Source organism: Mesoplodon mirus (assembly GCF_964341445.2).
Source record: "Mesoplodon mirus genome assembly, chromosome: 11".
Lineage (NCBI taxonomy): Eukaryota > Metazoa > Chordata > Mammalia > Artiodactyla > Ziphiidae > Mesoplodon > Mesoplodon mirus.
In genome coordinates this window covers 88,551,831-88,574,012 of record NC_138987.1, presented here as the reverse complement: position 1 = coordinate 88,574,012, position 22,182 = coordinate 88,551,831, and the positions used below count along the sequence as shown (strand labels likewise).

At 35.7% G+C, this 22,182-nt stretch overlaps 1 protein-coding gene across 6 annotated transcripts in view; it reads left to right on the top strand.

The window, feature by feature from the left end:
• Positions 1-22,182, top strand: part of PIK3C2G (phosphatidylinositol-4-phosphate 3-kinase catalytic subunit type 2 gamma) — a gene marked incomplete at its 5' end in the record, with an annotated part of 317,069 nt that overhangs the window by 103,500 nt on the left and 191,387 nt on the right. For all 6 annotated transcript variants that reach the window (XM_082636498.1, XM_082636497.1, XM_082636496.1 and 3 more), the window contains 2 exons: positions 1,901-2,089; positions 17,731-17,824. In XM_082636498.1, the coding sequence (XP_082492624.1) occupies positions 1,901-2,089; positions 17,731-17,824 (283 nt within the window). The remainder of the gene's footprint in view (positions 1-1,900; positions 2,090-17,730; positions 17,825-22,182) is intronic.

Genomic DNA, 22,182 nt, shown 5'->3' with positions numbered 1-22,182 from the left:
AATAACCCTTTTATTAAGATGACAGTTCTAGTCCTCCCCAAATTAGTGATAAAGGTACAATTATACCCCCATTAAAATGTATAATTTTTTTTCAAATGATCAGTATGCTTTTAATTTAAACTCTGAAGACTTGGATAATATTTTTAAATGGGCAAAAATCAAGTGTGGGCAAGAATGCCGTACAGTTGGTTCTATCATACCCTACACATGATAATGTAAAATATTACAACCACTTCAGAGAATAGTTTGACAGTTTCTTCAAAAGTTAAACAAAAATGTGACATACAACCAAGTCATTCGCCTCCTTGGTACTTTCTAGGAGAAATGAAAAATACACCCATATGAACACATGCACACAAATGTTCTCAGCAGCTTTATTCATAATATCCCAAAACAGGAAACAACACAGATGTCCATCAAATATGAGAAAGGATAAGCAAATTGTGATATATTCATACAAAGGAAGAGTACTCATTAATTAAAAGGAATAATCTACTGATACACTCAACAATATGGGTAATTTAAAAACATTATACTGAGTGAAAGAAGCTATAACTAAAAGAATATTTACTCTATGATTCCATTTATTTGAAGTTTGAAAATAGGTAATATTAGTCTAAAGTGAAAGAAATCATACTAGTGCTTGCCTTTGGTGGCATAAGAAAACTCTTTTATATCTTGAAAAGTGTGTAGTTTTTACTTGATATATGCATTTGGTAAAATGTAATTAACTGAATCCATGCATTCTCTTTTATGTAAATTATGCTTCAATAAAAGAAGGTAAAAGAGAAAAAAATCACTGTTCAATATTGAAAAAATGAATTCAGTTAGGAAAAAATAACTTGTTTTAATACCATAGAAATAATTTGGTTATGGAATTTTTTCTTCCAGGGCTCTCTGGTGAGGAAGGTAGTGACAAAACAGAAAAGGAGCCTAAATGTACCTCAAAAATCATCCTCTATAATCCAGTTTTTTCACTTTGCAGATGAAGATGGCTTCAGAAGAAATTGTAGAGAAATATTGATATTTAAAATCTTTCAATAATTCTTATTATCCTGCTTGGGAGTTTTAGTTAATTTAAGCTGAGCAACAGAGTATCAGTTTGGAGGAGAGAGTGTTGAAAAGCTGTCATTGTCATGTGAGAAATGCTGTCCTTCAGCTGAACCATGGTCTTGAATGCTTTTGCTGGAGTGTAAGCAAAACATGGTAAACTGTCAGTGAATCAGTGGCCTTTGTCCTAGACTTAAATCTTCTGTTGGGACCACTCTCCAGAGGGAAACACTTGAGCACTTAAGGAAGTCCTATTCACTGGCATTTTAACCTCAAACTTCCAGCAAACTCTGAGAATTTAAAGCCAGAATCCAGGGATAAATTGAGATCTTTGTTTTTGAACTTCAGAGCAAAAAGTTTTCTGAACTCTGATTGAAACTTGCTTTGAAATGAAGGAATATGGTCTTCAAAATATGCCATTTCTCCACAGGTCCACTTGGGTCTAAGTTAATTTATAAAGAATGTAAGAATGGTTAAGCAACTTTGTTCTAAGTAGTACATGTTGCAGGATTCAGATAAACTTGGTCTGCCTTAAAGGAGACAGAAACTTTGCCAACCAAAATGATGTTTTTTTTAAAAAGTGGCAAGCATAAGAGTGAGGAAAAATAAATGTGAATTATCTGAACTGGTTTATTTCATTTTATTTTTCTATAAAAAAATAAATTTAGTGGGAAATAAGCTGATAAAATAACCTATCAAACTGTCCCCAAAAGATAAAGGACTTGTTGTCCAAAATAAACTAAAATAAAAGTCAAAGAACTAGACTAACATTTTGTACTGTGTATTTACAGCAAACATTTATTAGTGTAGCAAACTCCAGTAACTTATAGTTTCCAATCTGGTTTTGCAGACTCTCTGAGGAAAAGAGAAGATACTTATGGTTTTATCGCCTCTACTGCAATAATGAAAATTGCTCCCTTCCTTTGGTCCTGGGTAGTGCCCCTGGATGGGATGAAACAACTGTTTCAGAAATGCATACCATTTTGAGAAGATGGAAATTTTCTCACCCTTTGGAGGCACTTGGACTTTTGACTTCCAGGTAAGAATTGCATGACAGGCATGACATTACTAATGAGAAAAATTTGAAGAGAAAAGCTGTAGTACTATATGATTAATTCAATAGCAATTCCATTTGTTTCCAATTTCAGTAGCTATGAATATTAAATTTAGATAAATGTAAACTATGAATATAAATTTTAAACAAATCTAAACTGTAATTGTGTCTTCTGTACTAAACTTGAAATATAATTAATGGCCATAGTATCTTAAATGGAGAATCTAGTTGCTCTTACAGAAATAACAACAAGAAAAAAATTGAATAGGGAAAAATAAAATTCTCTACTTGTCCCCTTCTCAAAAGAAAAGAGTCCTTAAAAATTAAAACAATATCTTTTACTACTGAAACATGCAAAGCCTGGCAAAATACCCTGCTTACAGTAGGTTTTCAGTTAATAAGCCAATGATGATGACAAGAATAAAAGGAAAAGCTATCCCTTATATATTCTTCAGATCTTCCCTCAGAATAAAATGCATGGGGGTAGGGGATTGGGTGGGGCAATGACGTCATCTTCTAGTTAAGGAGAAGCATGAGGGAACAAGTGTGGTGTCTGGCTCCGGTTTGGGGAAGCAGCTCTTCCTTGGCTTCTGTTTCATATTCAAAGCCAAGAAGAGATATTTTAAGTCTGTCTTGATGGCATCAGCTCACTGATGCCATGAAGAAAGTCTGCAATCTCTAGAGTCAGAGAAGAATTGTGACACCTAGTTCTATTCTAAATTCTCTCTCAAGATCCTGATGAAGGAGAAAGGAGGGAGAGAAAGTGACACAAAGGACTTTTCAAAGGATTTATTTAGGTTTATTTTAAAATTTGTGTCTTTTATAAAACTTCTAGCATGGGAAAGGAAGAGAAAGTGCTTTCTTTTTCTATTATTTGTAAGCGTTAATAGGTTCCTCTGAATCTTCCAAGCTCAAAATTTACAAATTATCTTAAAATCCGACATGTTTTGTGCCTCTCACGTTGAATATTTTATTCAGTTTTCTGATGTCTTCCATTAATTACTGCATGCCCAGATGCCCACTCTTCCTTGACAGATGATAGATAGATAGATAGATAGATGATAGATAGATAGATATAGAATTTTTTTTTTAGTTGAGCTTGCAGCTTTTCCCCTTTTTATAAGGCTTCTTCTAGGTGGATCCTTCCTTGATCTTGCCAAGTAAAATTGATCACATCTTCCTAGTACAGTGCTTTGTTTCTTTATGAATTACATTTTATTGCAATGTGTTTACATGCAACATGTGAAACATGTAATTTGCCCATATTGGACTGAGAGCTAGTTAAGGCAAAACAGTTCATCATAGTGTTTCTGTTTCCCAAGGGCTTAATAATACCTGGGACATAGTAATTACTCAATATTGACTCAGTCACTCTCAAAAATACATTATGATTATTTATACTACTTTATTTTAATATTTAAATTATATTATTTGAGGGAATCATCGATTATCTTTATTTCCTACATCTCCTTGTACAGGTGAATGAATTAATGAAATAATGCTATGATAAGAAAATCAATGAACAATTGATTGGTTTCATTGGAATTATTTACAGTTCATACTTGTGTTTCAAGAACCTTCTGGAAAAAAATAAGTTCTCATTTCCACCTTACTCCTAACATCTTTTTCTGATTTAGATAGATAAGAATAGCCAATATATACAAAAATTTTTTGCTAAATTCTAGTTGTTTTTGGCTCAAGTAAGACTTAGAATATTAGCACAATTATTATTTTGTCATTCCTGAACTGATTAGCTCATAGAAATTTGGCTCAAAATGTGAAGGTTAAAAAAACAAAGTGAAGGTAACAATTCACAGAGTAAGAGAAGATTTAGCAAATCATATATACGATAAGGGAACTGTATTCAGAATATATAAATACTCTTACAACTCAATAACAAAACAATAAATAACCCAATTTTTAAATGGTCAGAGGAGGACTTCCCTGATGGTCCAGTAACTAAGACTCCCACTTCCAATACAGGGAGCCCGGGTTTGATCCCTGGTCAGGGAACTAGATTCCACATGCCACAACTAAGAGTTTGCATGCCATAACTAAAACATCCCGCGTGCCGCAACAAAGATCCCGCACACGACAATGAAGATCCCATGTGCTGCAACTAAGACCAGGCGCAGCCAAATAAATAAATATATTTTTTAAATAAATAAATAGTCAGAGGATCCAACATTTCCCCAAAGAAAATATACAAATGCCCAGTAAGCACATGAAAAGATGCTCAACATCATTAACCACTAGGGAAATATAAATGAAAACCACAATGAGATACCACTTCACACTAACTAGGATGGCTATAATCAAAAAGACAATAAGCACTGGCAAGGATGTGAAGAAATTGGAAATCTCATATATTGCTCAAGGGAATGTAAAATGGGGCAGCCACTTTGGAAAACAATTTGTCAGTTCATTAAATATTAAACATCAAGTTACCATATGACCCAACAATTCCACTCCTGGCTAATACTCAAGATAAATAAAAAGTAGGTTCACTCAAAAACTCCTACATGAATGTTCAGACCAGCATTATTTATAATAGCCAAAAAGTAGAAACACTCAAATGGCCATCAGCTAGTGAATGGATAGATAAAATGTGGTCTATCCATGCAATGTAGCAGTATTCAATAATAAGAAAGAACGAATATTAATATATGTTACTACATGAATGAACCTGGAAAACATGCTAAGCAAAAGAAGCTAGTCACAAAAGACCACGTATTGTATGATCCATATATGAGATGCCCAGAATAGGCAAATGGATAGAGACAGAAAGTAGATTAGAGATCACCTAGGGCTAGAGGAGAGGGAAAATAGGGAATGAGTGCCAATGGATATGAGGTTTCTTTTTGTGGTTATGGTTCCACAACTCTAGAAACGTGCTAAAAATCATTACATTGTACACTCTGAGTGAATTGTATGGTATTTATATCTCTATAAAACTATTAAAAATATTTAAAGAGTAATTGTAAAGGTAAAAACTATGACTATATCTCTAAAGCATAATTTTCTTATGGGACAACTTTCTAAAGTTTCTAAAGCATTAACTGGTGGGTTTTTTTTTTTTTGGTAACTTATTATTGTTTTATTAAGATGTACCTTGGTCTATTTTAAAGACATTTAAATGTGTTAACTAATTTTTTTGTTAAGTTCATGTAATATATCTTACAAAAATCTTTGTCAGAATGAAGCCTGTAATACTGATTAGTTTTCTTGCTTATAAAATAAGAGGATTCACTAGATGGACTTCAATATTCTGATTTCTGATAACTAAGCATAATTCTGTTTATAGGAGCCTTCTCTACTTAAAGAGATGCTGAACATCTATTTGATTCCCTTAATGTTTTAAATATAAAGATCATATTTTTACTTAGTGCTCCTTAATACTACCTCGTTTTATTATCTACAATAACCTTAAGGCAAATACTATTATTATTCCAATTTTACCATTGAGGAAACTGAGGCTTACTGGGGTTAAGTTGCCCAACTGACATTAGTAAATTAAGGAGCTAGAGTTAAATCCAGAGATTTGGAGCTTGCAATCTGAACACTATGACTTACAGCCTTCCTACATAAATACATATTATTTGTTTACATACTAAATATGTAAATAAAACTATCCTAAAATAGTTTGATTATAGTAAATAGCAGTACTTACCGTCTTATGCTTGGATGTTTCTACTTCACTGTGTAATTGCTTTTTTTCTGAATAACCAGATATTTAGAGGTTATAGGGACTGGTTTCAAAATAGAGTGCTGTTTATTAAGCGTCATTCAGGGAACTTAGTAGAAACTGGATTTATTTGCACATTGAACAGTTCCTTATCATGCATCAAAACAGGTCCCTGAAAAGGTTAGAGTACTTCCATTGTACTTATCCTATGACTCCCACTCTCAGTTTAACTGAACTATTAAAAAACTTGAGGACAAGCTGTTTCCAGAAATGAACCTTTCAACTTCTCTAAATTCAAAAGCTGACCTCTCTGAGAATAAACAGTTTATGCTTGTTAAGTGAGTTGTCAGGGTGAGTTCTTCAGAGGTCTGTATTTTTTCTCCTTTGAATAGTCTTATTTTTTCAATGGCTTAACCTCCTGAGAACTGATGTGCTCCATTTCTAGCTTGGATAATTTTTACTATTGTTGATTACTTAATCCTGTTTGAAGGTTCACCACCTCCTTTTGGCTTACTTTTAGCAAGAGACATGTTGAGATTTGATTTAGCTCGTGTGGGCCATAGGGTGTTAATATTTCCATGACTGAGTGTTAGCAGTGTGTTCACCAGGTATTGATACTTCCATTAGAGAAAGCAGTACTGTCAGAATACCAGAGACCAAGGGCTAAGGTCTGTAGTTCTTGGCAGATGCTTGCTGTTTTCTTGAACCCTGGTGCACAGGTGCAACTATTCAACTGCTAATAATAAGCAGAAATTACCCAAGGAATTAGAAGGCAGTTCAAGGGAAGTATTCATTTAAAAATAGTAACTCTAAATAGGCATCAGAGGATTACATCAGAAGCTTAAATAAAAATTTGACAAGGTACCAGAACTTGCCATCCTACATGATGTGAAATTATTGTTTTGCAGGAAAAAGAGCAATACTTAATAGGCAGTGCCTTAGCTTTCAAAATCAGTTTCCTTGGAAAAATGTTCCACAAAAATGTTTGCACCAAACCACTATATTCTTTATTGTAGAGATTAATTAATGTGTGCTAAAGCCATTCTTAACTAGCATTGTAAGCAGGCAGAATAGAATATGGAAAAGGTAGACAGTTATAACTTCCACATCTGACTAAGTAATCAAGTGATGGATGATGGTGTATCCTTTCTATTTATTTATTGAGCAAAAATATGTGTACATGGAAATTGGCATGCAATGAATCAAAGAAGCCAAATTAGGTCATAATGACTGTCTCTAAACAGTTTAGAGGGAAAGACTCAAACTGAAGATCACACAATATACTCTATACTATAATCAAAGTATTAGGTGCTGTATGCCCCCAAGGAAGAGAGAGGCAGATTCTCTCAAGGAAAGTAAGAAAAGCTTCACAAAGGAATTAAATTCTGACTTGAAACATTCATAAGAATTTCCTGAATGGAGAAAAGAGAAAATGTCATTCCAGGAAGAAAGACTAGCATGGTCACAGTTATGGAGGTTCAGAGAATAGTAATTTAATATAATATTAAGAGGGAATTGTACTGGGAGACAAGGTTGAAAAGGGTGGTTCAGTTTAGGTCATTTGGGGCCTCATGAGTCAGGTAATTACTAGGAACTAACTTTACTGCAGCCCATGGAATTTTAAGAATGGGAGTCATACAATGAGATTTATTTTATACAGGGATAATTCTGTGAATTATTTTGAAGGGTGGACTGAAAAAAGAATAGAATAAGAGCAAGGATATTAGATAGATGCAAGTATTGAAATAGTCTACTTGAAAAATGGTCTGGGCCTGATCAAGGCATCAGTAGAAATTTACAGAACAGATTTGAGAAACATTTCAGAGGAAAGTGAAAAAGAGAGAGGAGGGCCTCCCTGGTGGCGCAGTGGTTGGGAGTCCGCCTGCCGATGCGGGGGATGCGGGTTCGTGCCCCGGTCTGGGAGGATCCCATATGCCGCGGAGCGGCTGGGCCCGTGGGCCATGGCCGCTGGGCCTGCGCGTCCGGAGCCTGTGCTCCGCGACGGGAGAGGCCACAGCAGTGAGAGGCCCGCATACCGCAAAAAGAAAAAAAAAAAAAAAAAAAAAAAGAGAGAGGAAATAAGACTTGGAGCTTTCTGATTTGGGTAAATGATAAATAATTACATCATTAACCAAGACAAGAATTATAGAAGAAAGAGCAGATTTGGGTAGTGAAGTTGGATGCCATACTTCAAGGCCTTGAAGAGGAAATGGAGAAAAATAAATTGTGCCTCTTGGAATAGGATTGCTAGTAAAGGCAAGAAGATCACTAAAGTTGGAGGAGGTAAGAAAAATATTTTGATGTTTGGGGTTCATATGTTTGTTGAAATAAAAGACCTTCAAGCATGTTTAAAAACTGAGATGAAAGATGCATGAAGGGAAGATCAGAAAACAGGGATGGATGAACTGACAAAATGAGATGGCACCAACAGCCAACAACCTGGACCAAAAATGCAAATAGAAATTTTGTCAAGGAGAGGAAGAGAGTAACTTGTTCCTCTCAGTTGGGAGGGAAGGAAAAATATGAATATGATTTTAGATAACTATGGACATGGAAGAGAAAAATGTGAAAGTTTCAGTATTCTCCATGAAGGGAGAGTCAAGGTGATATACTAAAAATGAAAAACGTAGAAGTGCATAAACCCAAAGATATGTATCTTGCCTTTGTGTACTTTTGAAGAGTTTCTGGAGTTGCTTCCATATTTCATGGTTGATAATATAAGTTTTGAAATCAAACATATCTATCTCTGCCACTTATTACTTGAATGACCTTGGACAAGTTTTGGGAGTAATAAGCATCATGTACCTTACAGGATAAAGTACTTATGAGAGCTTTCAGTAAATGCTGCCAATCATTTTTATCGTCATTATCCTCTTCATCATAACTATACTTTTAAGAGAGTTTAGAGTTTTCAGATTTTTTTCAGTGCCAAATTATAAATATCAATAAATTCATGGGAACAATTTCATTTCTAGTAAGCTTCAGTAAGCTTAAATTCACTTGTCAAAATGTATATGTTAAAAGAGTTAGCAACTTAATAAATATTTGACAATGGAAAAATGACTTATAGCTTACTTATTAAGCTCTTTTACAATATGTTATGTGATTCAGCCTATAAAACAATCTCTTTAATATTGTTACCAACATCTACAAATTCCATTTTACTGATCCCCATTTTACAGATGAAGAAATTGAAACCCAATTTGTCTATTCATTCACTCAATAGGTACTTATTGATGGCCTACTTATGCTTGGCCCTGAAGCAAGCATATTAGGCAAAAAGATACATAATCTTGCCTTTATGAAGTTGCAGTCTACTGGAGGTGGGGAGAAATAGGCCACTACCAAATTATAAATGTAAAATAACAGGTGTTATAACAGCTCTGAGTGAAAAGCACATGGTTCCATGATAACATAAAGGACCCAAATCTTTTCTCCAGAGTGGGAAAATTCTTCCCTGAGGAAGTTATGTTTGATTTCAGATCAAAGATGAGTGAGAATGAATTGGTGAAAAAGGAGAGTAAGAGAAGAGCTTCCTGGGAAGAGGGAATCTATGAAATGCGGAAACTGTGTTTAAGAAACGGGAAGAAAGCCAGTGTGCCTAGAATCCAGGGAAGGAGTGTGTCATATAAGATGAACAGATATGTTCAGATGGAACTAGAAGATCATGTTAAGGTCTTCTAAACAGGACCATGTTAAGCAACTTGGTCTTTATTCTGATAGCAACAGGAAGGCCATAAATGATTTTCAGTGAGAGAATATTTTGAATTGACCTTCATCTTTCAAAGATTCCTCTGGTTTCTGAGTGAGGCATGGATTTGGTGAGGGAAGGAAAAGTAGATGAGAGAAGATGAGGTAGGAAGCTATAGAAGTAGTCCAGATGTCAAAGAATGGCAAGTCAGCCTTAGAAGGTGGTGGTGGTGACATAATAAAATGAAGAGAATCAGAACATTTAGAAGTAAAAATGACAGGATTGACTGGGGAGGAGTAGTGAAAAAGAGGGGTATCAAGGATTACTTTTTAGGTTTCTGTCTTATGTAAGTAGGAGGATAATAGAAGCATTCCCTAAGATGGGGCATGCTGGGTGACAAACAGACTATAGAAGAACAAGAACCCTGCAGTTCAGGCTTTGTATGTTGGCTTTGAGGTGTGCTTGAGATGACTGGTGGTGGTTCAACAAAGATATCTAAGCTAGAGACCCCGATCTGGAAATCATCCAGAGAAGAATGTGAATTAAGTCAAGGGTGCAGATAAATTTGTTTAGAGAGAGAGGGCATAAGATAAGAAGAAGCTTTATATTTAGATTCAAAATCCCTATTTTTTTTCTTAACTTCATGTTGCTTTGGCATGTAATGTCTAATGCATCCAAACACAAAATCTCCCCATTGTGCTTTCAATACACCACTTGCTTAAGATAGGACCTTTCTAAGCTTATCTATAAGTAAAATCAAAATGCAATCATAAAGAGGAACAAAATCAATAACTACTCTTTAATTTTAAATAATAATTTTAATTAATACCATGACTATATAGTTAATTCCCAATATCCATGTATAAGTCCATAGACTATCCATCAGGAAACGTCTGTATAGTTCCTGTGTCCCTTTGGGCCTATGATTCATTCTTATTCCTTTTGGTTCATGACTGGACCAATGCCCCAATCCAAACATACAAATTACACTGCTCACTATTATATGTCTCTTTGATCCACTTATAATGAAATAAAATTAAAAATAAACCCAAATTAGTCTTGTGCATATCATATAAGCATATATGATAATATCTAGTCAAAAGGTTAGAAGGCCTTGCTAGAAAAACTGGCCTAGTATTCTGGATATTTGGAGTCTAGTTGCAGTGTCACCATGAATGACCTTAGGAAAACAGCTCAAACTCTCTGAGTTTCAGTTTCTTCATCTGTACAATCAGTAGGTTGAACCAGGTCTCCAAGTTTCCTTGAATTCTAATATTTTGTAATCATGTGAAAATTTTTGAAGGAACATGAATTATTCAGTAGATAGAAGTTGACGATCATCTTAAAGAAGCCTTATTCACCATTTTTCCCAGAAAAAAATTTCTTCTGTCACGTCTGATTGTTTTTTGAAAAATAGCAAAGATATTCATATTGACATTTTTCTTCCAAGTTGATGCTAGTGTGTCATCAGACTCAAAACCTGTTGGAAAAACAGTTCTGTACTTCTGATGGTTTTCTAATTCTAACCTGACATTGGGGCTTTTAACTGTGAATAGCCTCATGGCATTCTGCCTGAATTCTTAGTGTGTTTTCAGAAGTCTGACATTTCTGTTACACTTAAATTTGACCTCAGATTTCTTTGCTTTTCAGTTTACTCGAAGCTGCTTTTTTTAAAGGTCATTTGTTACATTGCATTTGGCTTTCACCCATCACTTTAAAAGTTCTTTGAGTAAGGTATTGACCCTATATCGTTTTTCAAACTAGAAAAAGAAGAACAAAAGAGAAAAAGAAAGTAAATAAGAAAAAAGTAGAAATGACAAAATAACAAGCCAAATGGAAAAAGTTGAAAGATGTATTTTTCTGTTGAAATTTCACTTCACAGTTCCACTGGTCCTGTTGAAGCTTGTCTGAATCCTTTGTGATATTCCTATAGCCCTCTGAGATGAGAGAAATTATAAATGTTTGAGGGAAAAGAGGAGGAATGGCAATTCCCAAGTCAGATGACTGCAAAGCCAATTTTTCATTCAGGGAAGACATAGGTTGATGTGCTGCTGTCTTAGAAACAGGGCACAAGTGCTGATTCCTTGACTTATGGCCCCACTACAATAACACATGCCAAAACTATGTTGTATATCCAAAGTTTTCAAAGTGATGTCTATAGTCCTGAGGATGTTTACAGGGATGTCACAAGATCGAAATTATTTCCATAATAATTCTAAGACGTCATTTCTCTTTGTCACACTCATTCACTCATGAGTGTAGAGTGGGATTTTCCATAGACTACATGACATGCAATATTGCAACAAAGTTAATGCTGAAGCAGATAGAGAATTCAGCTGTCTTCCATTAAGCCAGACATTAGAGACAAAAATGTTAAACAAGATCATTCTTCTCACTAAATTTTTTATTTGTGAAAATATAGACATATTTCATAGAAACAGTGTTCATGTTAGCCAGTAATGGGTTTATTAATGTCATATAAAATGAACTGATAAATATTTCTTAAATGTCCTGGTTTTATTTCTAATTGGTTATTGTTGATAGACATAACTCACATACACAAAAACTCTTTGGAATCTTCCATAATTTTTAAGAGTGTAAAAGGGTCCGGATACCAAAAAATAAATTAGAGAACTTTTATTGTACAGCAAATTCTAACCACTGACCAGTTTCTGCTTCTACCTTGAGCCAAAAAATTACCTAAATACTTGATACTCTTCCTTTCCTGCCCATGTAAAGATTCAGTTCCAACTTATTTCTCTGCTTGACTTTAAACTTTATGTTTACCCTACATTGTTGGCAAAATATAAAGTTGATGTTTCACTGAAGTTTCTTTGAAAAATGTTTATCTTGAAGTTGTTTTAATTTTACTTAATTTTTTTCACATTTTGAGGTTTTTTGCCACTTCTTAGATTCTTTCTATCAACTTTTGCTGTCAGTCTTCAAGGAGTATTTTTTCTTTGTGTCCAAATGTCCTCATTGGACAGTAAGCTATTTTAAGGTAATTCCTTAACAATTACCATACACAGTTATATTTACCTTAGCTATGGTATCTTGTCCTTTTAGAAATCCCAGGGATGCAATTGTTAGCTCAATTCGGAAGCAACTAAACCCTGAATATATAGAATCACTGCTCACGAAACTCATATAAAACTGAATAGTAAGCCAGTCTTGATGTTTTTGCTTTTGACCATAATTGTTTCTTTGCTCCTCTCTTCAGAGATGCTTGGGAAACTAAATTAGATAACGTAAGGTTACTTAAATGGACATTTAAAAAATTATGAATAACATTAAATAAGTGATTATTTCACTGGACTCTTCTTATGCCTAATTTTTTAAAATTTCATAATAAATGAAAATTTGTTTCACCTTACATAATCTCCTCCCCAACAAGTAATGGAATTTTACTGATCTTATATCCTTTTAATACCTCAAAACAGATAGATCTCCATTTATTACATTTTAAATTATCTATTTTCTTATTGATTATAAGGAAGTTTCTTATAAATATAAACAAAGACCTAATTGACATAAGCCTGATGAATCTTCTAACGAGACTTCCGTTTATTCTCCAGACTCAAGGTGTTATGTCCATACCTATAGTAATTACTAATCCCAAGGTTAGCAGGGTCACTAGAGAGTGGCTCTGGTTTATTATCGGCAAAAATTATACTTATTTTTCAAGCAAATCAGGTCATTGGAAAGTACAATAACCTGGCTTGTGGAAAATTCAAAATAGGTTGCAGTTCTTCTGATACATATGACATTTCAGTGTGTAAATATCACACCACAGTCAGAGAACTAATATGGGTAGCCCTCACCTCATTGAGGAGCGAGTTACTGAGCATGAAATGCCAAGAACTATATCCCCAAAGATTAAATAGTTTCAGACAACATCACAGGAAAGAAATGCCAGGATTTGTGGAACATGTTTGTCCATTGATCTGTGGCTAAGTTCATGGCCCTGAAAAGGTATTAAGCATAAATTCTCCAGAGGCAGAGATCCCTATTTGGGCCTATCATGTTAAAAGAATATTCTCAATCAACTACAAGATATGAGGCTTGTTCTTTTACTCAACAATGTGCACTCTTAAAAGGACATATGATTTGGATCTTTTTTCTAGTGGTAATATATTTGCAATTATTAATATATTTTCATAGTTAATTGAATGAGACTTACTTTAAAAATTATTTTTTTTAGTAACCAATAGAACTTTCATATAGAAAACTTGAAAAAGTAAGCATAAAAAAGGAAACTAAAGTCATCCATGACATTTCCATCCAGAAATTTGGTATTCATATTTTGATCCTTCCTTTTGCATCTTTCTTGTTAAGCATATGGAAAAATGCACACATTTTTCTAAATGGTATTATACTGCACAAATTGCACAATTTTTTCAAAATATTCTCATATTATTAAATATTATTTTAATATTTTAATGACAGCATGTATTTTATCATATGGTCATAGCACATTTAACTTAACTGCTTATTTTTAGATATTTATATTATTTCCAATTTTGTTTGCATACATATATCCTCACACACACCTTTGATTATTTTCTTAGGAAAAATTCCCAAAGTAGAATTGCTAGATACAGGAGTAACACATTTTAAAGATTCTTTTAAAATACATGTTCCCGTATATTGCCAGCAATATATGAAAGAGCCCATTTCGCAGGAACTTCACCAACACTGCCAGCGTCTCTTTTAATGTGACCAACTCTTCCTAAAATAGTCAAATTCAAGTTATATTTGGATATGTTTTAATGTCGTTAGGTCTTAGTCACATCTCAAGATGTCTTGTGGTTCATTTCTTAGCAATTTCTCTTCCAATTTCTTCCTGAACTTCAAGCAACAGTAAGAATAAAAAGAGACATTCCTTTCTATGAAGGTGCAAAAACATTCTTCCCAGCATTTGCACATGTTAATACAATATATAATTTTCCTTTTGGACTATACTATACAGATATTACTAGTTTTTTGTTCTCCTGTTCCTGAGGAGCCTGAAAAAACGAAAATAAACCTTTCTTTTCCATTACCTTCAGATTTGTTTTTCTCTTACTGTTTGACTGAGAGGGAAAAAAATCTGGAATTTGTATGAGTGGTGTTTGTGGAATTAAGCCTATTGCTACCAATGTAAATTATCTCAGGACACAAGAAATAAGATGGGCTCCATAGTATGATTTTCTTCATTATTATCTTCATGGCCAATGCATTTTTATTAATCACTCAACATGTATGGAGCATGGTGCTAAATTCTAGAAATAAAAAAAAAAGAAGATAGAACAATCTTTATCTTCAGTTTATATATTCACTAGCTGAGGAATGAAGATACATATATATAAAATGATAAATCCTAATACACACTAGCATATCCTAATTGCCCAGTGGATTTAACCACTCAAGGCCCTTGTAGTTCAGAGAAGTGATTGCTAAAGATTGGCATAGTGGCCTTCAAGGGGATTTGATCCACATTTTGAAGGATGACTAAAACTTTAAAAAGAGAAGGGAGGGTGTTTCAAGCAGAGGTTACAGTGCTCACAAAGATGAGAATGAGCATAGGATTTTCAAAATAAAAATAACATACAATGAGCCAGAGCAGTTTATTCAGTATTACAGTAGTAGAAAAATCTGGAGTGTTCAGCCAGCCTTGAATATCTAAATGAATAGTATGGGCCTGAGAGGTCCTTTGAAAATAGAAAACCATTTAATGGTTTATGAGAAATGAACTTACAAAATAATTCTGGAAATTTTATAAGGTATTGCTATGAAAAATGCTAATACCAGCATGAGATAATTATGGCCTAGCATAGACAGTTGCAGAAGAAATTGAAACAAGTGTAGATGCTAGAGCCATTGGGATAGAAAAATCAACAGAACTTGGCAACTGATGAGATACAAAGATAAGAGACTACTAGGCATTCCACAAATATATTCAGTTATGCTTGGACTAGGGATATAAATGATTGAGCCTATCCTCAACCATGTGTATAGAATCCCATAGAGAAGGGTGTGGTGAACTCAACAGGGGGCTAGAAAGTGGCTGGGACAGCTTCACCAGTAAATTGATGCTTGAGCTTTGACTTCAAGGGTGAATAGAATTTCACCAGATGGAAAGGGGGAAAAATTAAATGAAGAGGGCAAAGAGGGAGAAAATATAACCATTAAAATTTCAGACCTACATGACTGGAGAAAGGTGATAACACAGACTGCAAGACAGAAGTCTGATAGTAGAGATGTTTTAAGTGGAATGATAATTAATTCAGTTTAGACATTTCTCAAATATGTGGAGAGTGTCCACCAATCTAGAGGCAATGCAGACACATATATGAATGAAACAGGCAAAATTTTTCTGCTTTCAGAGTGTTTACCTTCTAGTGTTTGGAAATAAATACATAATTACCAGTATAGTGTTCACCAAAGGTTTTTGTTTTGTTGTGATGTTTGTTTTCTATTTTTCCTTCTTTGTTGTCATTCACATCAATAAGATAAAGTAGGCACACAGGAAGGCATGGATGACTAGTATCGGACCTAAGTCATCGCTTAGGCAACAAAATATACCAACTAACTATTCCCTCTAAGACTTCAAACTGTCCTCAAACTGACCTTGACATCTACAAGCCACAGACAAATGGTTTAGTAATTGAGAATAATAAATTAGTCAATCACATTTCGTTAGGAGAAAATAAAGTCTTAGGGCGCTAAAACAAGCTGACCTTCTTCCAGCTTTGCATTTTTATTACACCGTTTCTGCTCTCCATCTGTGCTTAATGCTATGCTAAGATGTCCTGACCTTAGCAGTACTTCTTGAGATGTGCCTGGACTACATTCTCACTAGGTCTTATTGCTAGAATGTTCATAGGGAGAAAATTATTGCAAAAGTATTTGCAGGTCAGAAATAAGGGTTTTGGATGACTAACCTTGGAAGTGAAATTCTTCTTGCAATTGAAATGCTCAATTTAAATGAAAAAAAATATGTAACCTGTTTAAGCAGTGCGTTTCAAACTGCTATCAAGGACAGTTGGGAGATACTGAGTAATGCCATTTTTTCCTTTACACTGTAGCTGCATAGTATTCATTTCACCCTTCAGTAACCTGACATGTTGAAAAGAGACTGGGCCTTGAAGACTTTAAAGTTTTCTGACATCCACAGTATTGAGACCCAGTCTTTAGAGCTCTCACCTGACTGGTTGAAAAGTATTTTGTTTGTTCCCATACAAAAGGATTTGGGGGTTTTGTTCATTCATGTCTTTGTTTTTAAGTGAATTACTATAAAAAGTTTCCTTCAAGTTTTAAATTATACATACTAATTTTTTAAGACTTGTTTAAAATTAATTGCTCTTATCAATACCCTTGTTATATCTACTAATCTACATACTAAGTATGGTGTCAAAGTTATATCTAGGCACTTCCCAGGAGCTAGAGATAATTGAATCTACTTCTACTGATGGAGCAAGAGAATGGCAATCGGAGGAGCCTATCAGAGGAGCACAGCCATCCCTCAGTATCCTCAGGAGATTAGTTCCAGGACCCCTGCAGATACCAAAACTCAGAAGCTTAAGTCCCTTACTTAAAATGGTGTAGTACAGTCAACCCTATGTACCCACAGATGAGAAACCTGCCAATATGAAGAGCAACTACAGGGTTTCAAATGCTAACTAAATTTAGTTCAGTAACAAACTTTTATTGTGTCTAATTGGTGCTAAATCTTACAACAGGTATTTGCAGTCGAAAAATGAGTAAGGCATAGTTACCCTCAAGAACTTAACAGTCTAGTAAGATTTAGCTGTATTGAGTTATTTGTGCTTATTTATTGTAAGATACTTTAGATTTCTGGTTTTCATTATCATCTGGCCAAAACTCATTTAAATATACCATATCCCACTTTTAATCATATATGCCATCAGGTCTCCAGCTGGTAATAATTTACTTAAATATATGGCTAAATAATAAGCAAAAATTTTTATATATTTTAGAAAATATCTTTTATATTCTATAATCCACATTTTATAGGCAGGAAAGCTGGCAGGGATCTGAAAGTCAAAACAACTTTCTACTGCAGTTCATAGGAGAGTACAGACTATAAAAAAGAATGATTATTTGGTGCTAATGAGCATCTTAATTGATTGTGAGATTATTATTTTATCTAATGCATTGGAAGTGAAATTAATTCTCTGTTTTCTTGATATTTCTCATGCATTATTTTATACTGTTAACAGCTTAGTAGATATATTTACTTTGTATTAGTTTTCCAGATCAAGAAATTCGTAAAGTGGCAGTTCAACAGTTAGACAACCTCTTGAATGATGAACTACTGGAATATCTCCCACAGCTAGTTCAGGTAAGAACAGCAAAGTTGCCAAGGGATTCCAGGATTTTAACCAATAATTCTCTAAAACAGTTCCCAGTGAATCAACAATAGACTACATAAAAGTAATAATTGCAATTTGGCCAGCCAGGGGGCTAAAAAATTATAGCTCATATGTCAATATGGGTACCACAGACATTCTCTAGCCAAAATTGGTTACAGTTACAAAAAAGGTATATAAACGCCAAAAGGGAAAATTTTTAGAAAATGACTTCACTTATTAATTAGAACAGGAAAAAATTAGAAATGCTTGTGATGAAATATTTGTATCCAACTGTATATATAAAACAATAAAAAATTAACCGAATAAATATTATGTAGAAAATAGTCATTTACTAGGCATCCGCTCATAATATTTTTCTTGCTTTTCCCATATTCTAATATTAATTATAGATTATATAAAAGTGGTTTCTAATAACCAAATTCTGCTGCCAGGTAGTACACTTTTATGACATCAAATATCACAATATTGGAGTAATTTTGGAAAATAATATAAATTTATCTAGAAATACGATCAAGGATTGATTTAGTCTGAATATGTTGAAATATAAACAGTTACACAAATGGTCATGTATTGATATATGACTGAATATCCAAAATATAAGCAATGATTTTTTTTCTAAGTTAACTGTATACTGAATGCTGAATAGGTCTAAAACAGTGGTCTTTATGTTTTTCTTTTGTCTTGCTTTTAACACAGGTATTTTCTTATCTGAAATGTCAGGTTGTAGTTACAAGCTATTTTAAGTGTCAGGTGCCTCAGGTTTTGAATTTAAGACAGGAGACCCTAAGACTGAAGTGGGGAGCTTCTATGAATAGCCTTGAGTACCATGTTACTTTACAAACAGAATATGCACTTCTCTAAAGGCCGCCTAAAGAGAGAGCTGGTTTAGAAATATATATACCATAGAGTTGCTTCTACCACTCCTTATAGTTTTGACTTCCCTAGGCTTGCCAGGATAGTGTAGTGAAAATGAAGATTAATGCAACTTGCAGGAACACTATTCATCTCATGCCTCATGAATATGGGCAACCTGCTGTATCTAACCCAACTCAAAAAAATAAGTTTTTACAAAAGTTTATATAGATTAAATTCATTTGAAAACCCCAATCTGAATCAATAACACTTGGCACCAGGAATGTCGCTGAGAGCCATATGCCTGTAAATGCAAATTCGTAGACAAGGTAAACACAGGGTCCAACATAGCAAATACACAGAGGTAAAGATAAGTAACATTGCAACTATTCTCTAATTAAAAATGATGGTTATAGGGCTTCCCTGGTGGTGCAGTGGTTGAGAGTCCGCCTGCCGATGCAGGGGACGCGGGTTCATGCCCCACTCCGGGAGGATCCCACATGCCGTGCAGCGGCTGGGCCCATTAGCCATGGCCACTGAGCCTGCGTGTCCGGAGCCTGTGCTCCGCAATGGGAGAGGCCACAGCAGTGAGAGCCCCGTGTACCACAAAAAAAAATGATGATTATAAACTCATGTGAGATGGAAAAAAATCTATGATGTGACTGGAAAATAAATGAAAGTTGAGAAGAATTTTCAAAACATTCATTGTGGGGTTTGCCCTTATACTTCAGTGCTCCACCCTGACATTAAAACTTTCCAAGACATGAGAGACCTTCAAGATGGTGGAAGAGTAAGACGTAGAGATCACCTTCATCCCCACAAATACATCTACATGTGGAACAACTCCTACAGAACACCTACTGAACGCTGGCAGAAAACGTCAGACTTCCCAAAAGGCAAGAAACTGGGTAGGGCAAAAGAAAAAAGAAAAAACAGAGACAAAAGAATACGGATGGGGCCTGCACCTATGGAAGGGAGCTGTGAAGGAGGAAAAGATTCCACACACTAGGAAGCCCCTTCACTGGCAGAGACGGGGTGTGGCAGGGGGGAAGGTTCGGAGCCACAGAGGAGAGCGCAGCAACGGGTGCGAAAGGCAAAGCAGAGAGATTCCCGCCCAGAGGATCAGTGCCGACCAGTACTCACCAGCCCGAGAGGCTTGTCTGCTCACCCGCCGGGGCAGGGGGCCACTGGGAGCTGAGGCTCAGGCTTCAGAGGTTGGATCCCAGGGAGAGGACTGGGGTTGGCTGTGTGAACACAGTGTGAAGGGGGCTAGTGCACCACAGCTAGCTGGGAGGGAGTCCGGGGAAAAGTCTGGAACTGCCGAAGAGGCTAGAGACCACTCTTTCAGGGTGCATGAGGAGAGGGGATTCAGAGCACCGCCTAAACGAGATCCAGAGAGGGGCGCGAGCCACGGCTATTTGTGTGGACACCAGAGACGGGCATGAAACACTAAGGCTTCTGCTGCAGCCACCAAGAAACCTGTGTGCAAGCACAGGTCACTATCCACACCTCCCCTCCCAGGAGCCTGTGCAACCTGCCACTTCCAGGATCCCGTGATCCAGGGACAACTTCCCCGGGAGAACACACAGAGCCTCAGGCTGGTGCAACTCACGCTGGCCTCTGCCGCCGCAGGCTCGCCACACATTCCATACCCCTCCCTCCCCCTGGCCTGAGTGAGCCAGAGCCCCTGAATCAGCTGCTCCTTTAACCCCGTCCTGTCTGAGCAAAGAACAGATGCCCTCAGGTGACCTACATGCAGAGGCGGGGCTAAATCCAAAGCTGAACCCCAGGAGCTGTGCGAACAAGGAAGAGAAAGGGAAATCTCTCCCAGAAGCCTCAGGAGCAGAGAATTAAATCTCCACAATCAACTTGATGTACGCTGCATCTCTGGACTACCTGAAGAGACAATGAATCGTCCCAGAATTGAGGTGGTGGACTATGGGAACAGCAATATATATATTTTTTTCCTTATTCTCTTTTTGTGAGTGTATATGTGTATGCAACTTTGTGTGATTTTGTCTGTATAGCTTTGCTTTTATCATTTATCCTAGGGTTCAGTCTGTCCTTTATTAATATTATTTTTAATTACTTTATAATTTTTTATTTTTTAAAATTATTTTTTATTTGGTAATTTAATAAATTTATTTTATTTTATTTTATTTTTCTTTGTTTCTTTTTTTCTCCCTTCTTCTGAGCCATGTGGCTGACAGGATCTTGGTGCTCCAGCTGGCTATCAGCCATGTGCCTCTGAGGTGGGAGAGCAGAGTTCAGTACATTGGTCCACCAGAGACCTCCCGGCTCCACATAATATCACATCGTGAAAGCTCTCCCAGAGATCTCCATCTCAACGCCAAGTCCCAGCTCCACTCAATGACCAGCAAGTAACAGTACCGGAAAACCTATGCCAAAAAACTAGCAAGACAGGAACACAACCCCACCCATTAGCAGAGAGGCTGCCTAAAATCAGAATAAGGTCACAAACACCCCAAAACACACCACCAGATGCAATCCTGCCCACCAGAAAGACAAGATGCAGCCTCATCCACCAGAACACAGGCACTAGTCCCCTCCACCAGGAAGCCTACACAATCCACTGAACCAACCTTAGCCGCTGGGGGCAGACATCAAAAACAAGGGGAACTACAGACCTGCAGCCTCTGAAAAGGAGACCCCCAAAACAGTAAGTTAAGCACAATGACAAGATAGAGAAACACACAGCAGTTGAAGGAGCAAGGTAAAAACCCTCCAGACCAAACAAATGAAGAGGAAATAAGCAGTCTATCTGAAAAAGAAGTCAGAATAATGATAGTAAAGATGACCCAAAATCTTGGAAATAGACTGGAGAAAATACAAGCAACGCTTAACAAGGACCTAGAACACCTAAAGAGAAAAACAAACAATGATGAACAACACAATAAATGAAATTAAAAATTCTCTAGAAGGAATCAATAGCAGAATAACTGAGGCAGAAGAACAGATAAGTGACCAGGAAGATGAAATAGTGGAAATAACTACTGCAGAGCAGAATAAAGAAAAAAGAATGAAAATAATTGAGGACAGTCTCAGAGACTTCTGGGACAACATTAAACACATGAACATTCCAAGTATAGGGGTTCCAGAAGCAGAAGAGAAAAAGAAAGGGACTGAGAAAATATTTGAAGAGATTACAGTTCAAAACTTCCCTAATATGGGAAAGGAAATAATCAAGTCCAGGAAGCAACAGAGAGTCCCATAAAGGATAAATCCAAGGAGAAACATGCCAAGACATATATTAATCACACTATCAAAAATTAAATGCAAAAAAATAAAAAATAAATAAAGAAGGTAGAAAAAAAATTAAATGCAAAGAAAAAATATTAAAAGCAGCAAGGGAAAAACAACAAATAACATACAAGGGAATCCACATAAGGTTAACAGCTGGTCTTTCAGCAGAAACTCTGCAAACTAGAATGGAGTGGCAGGAAATGTTTAAAGT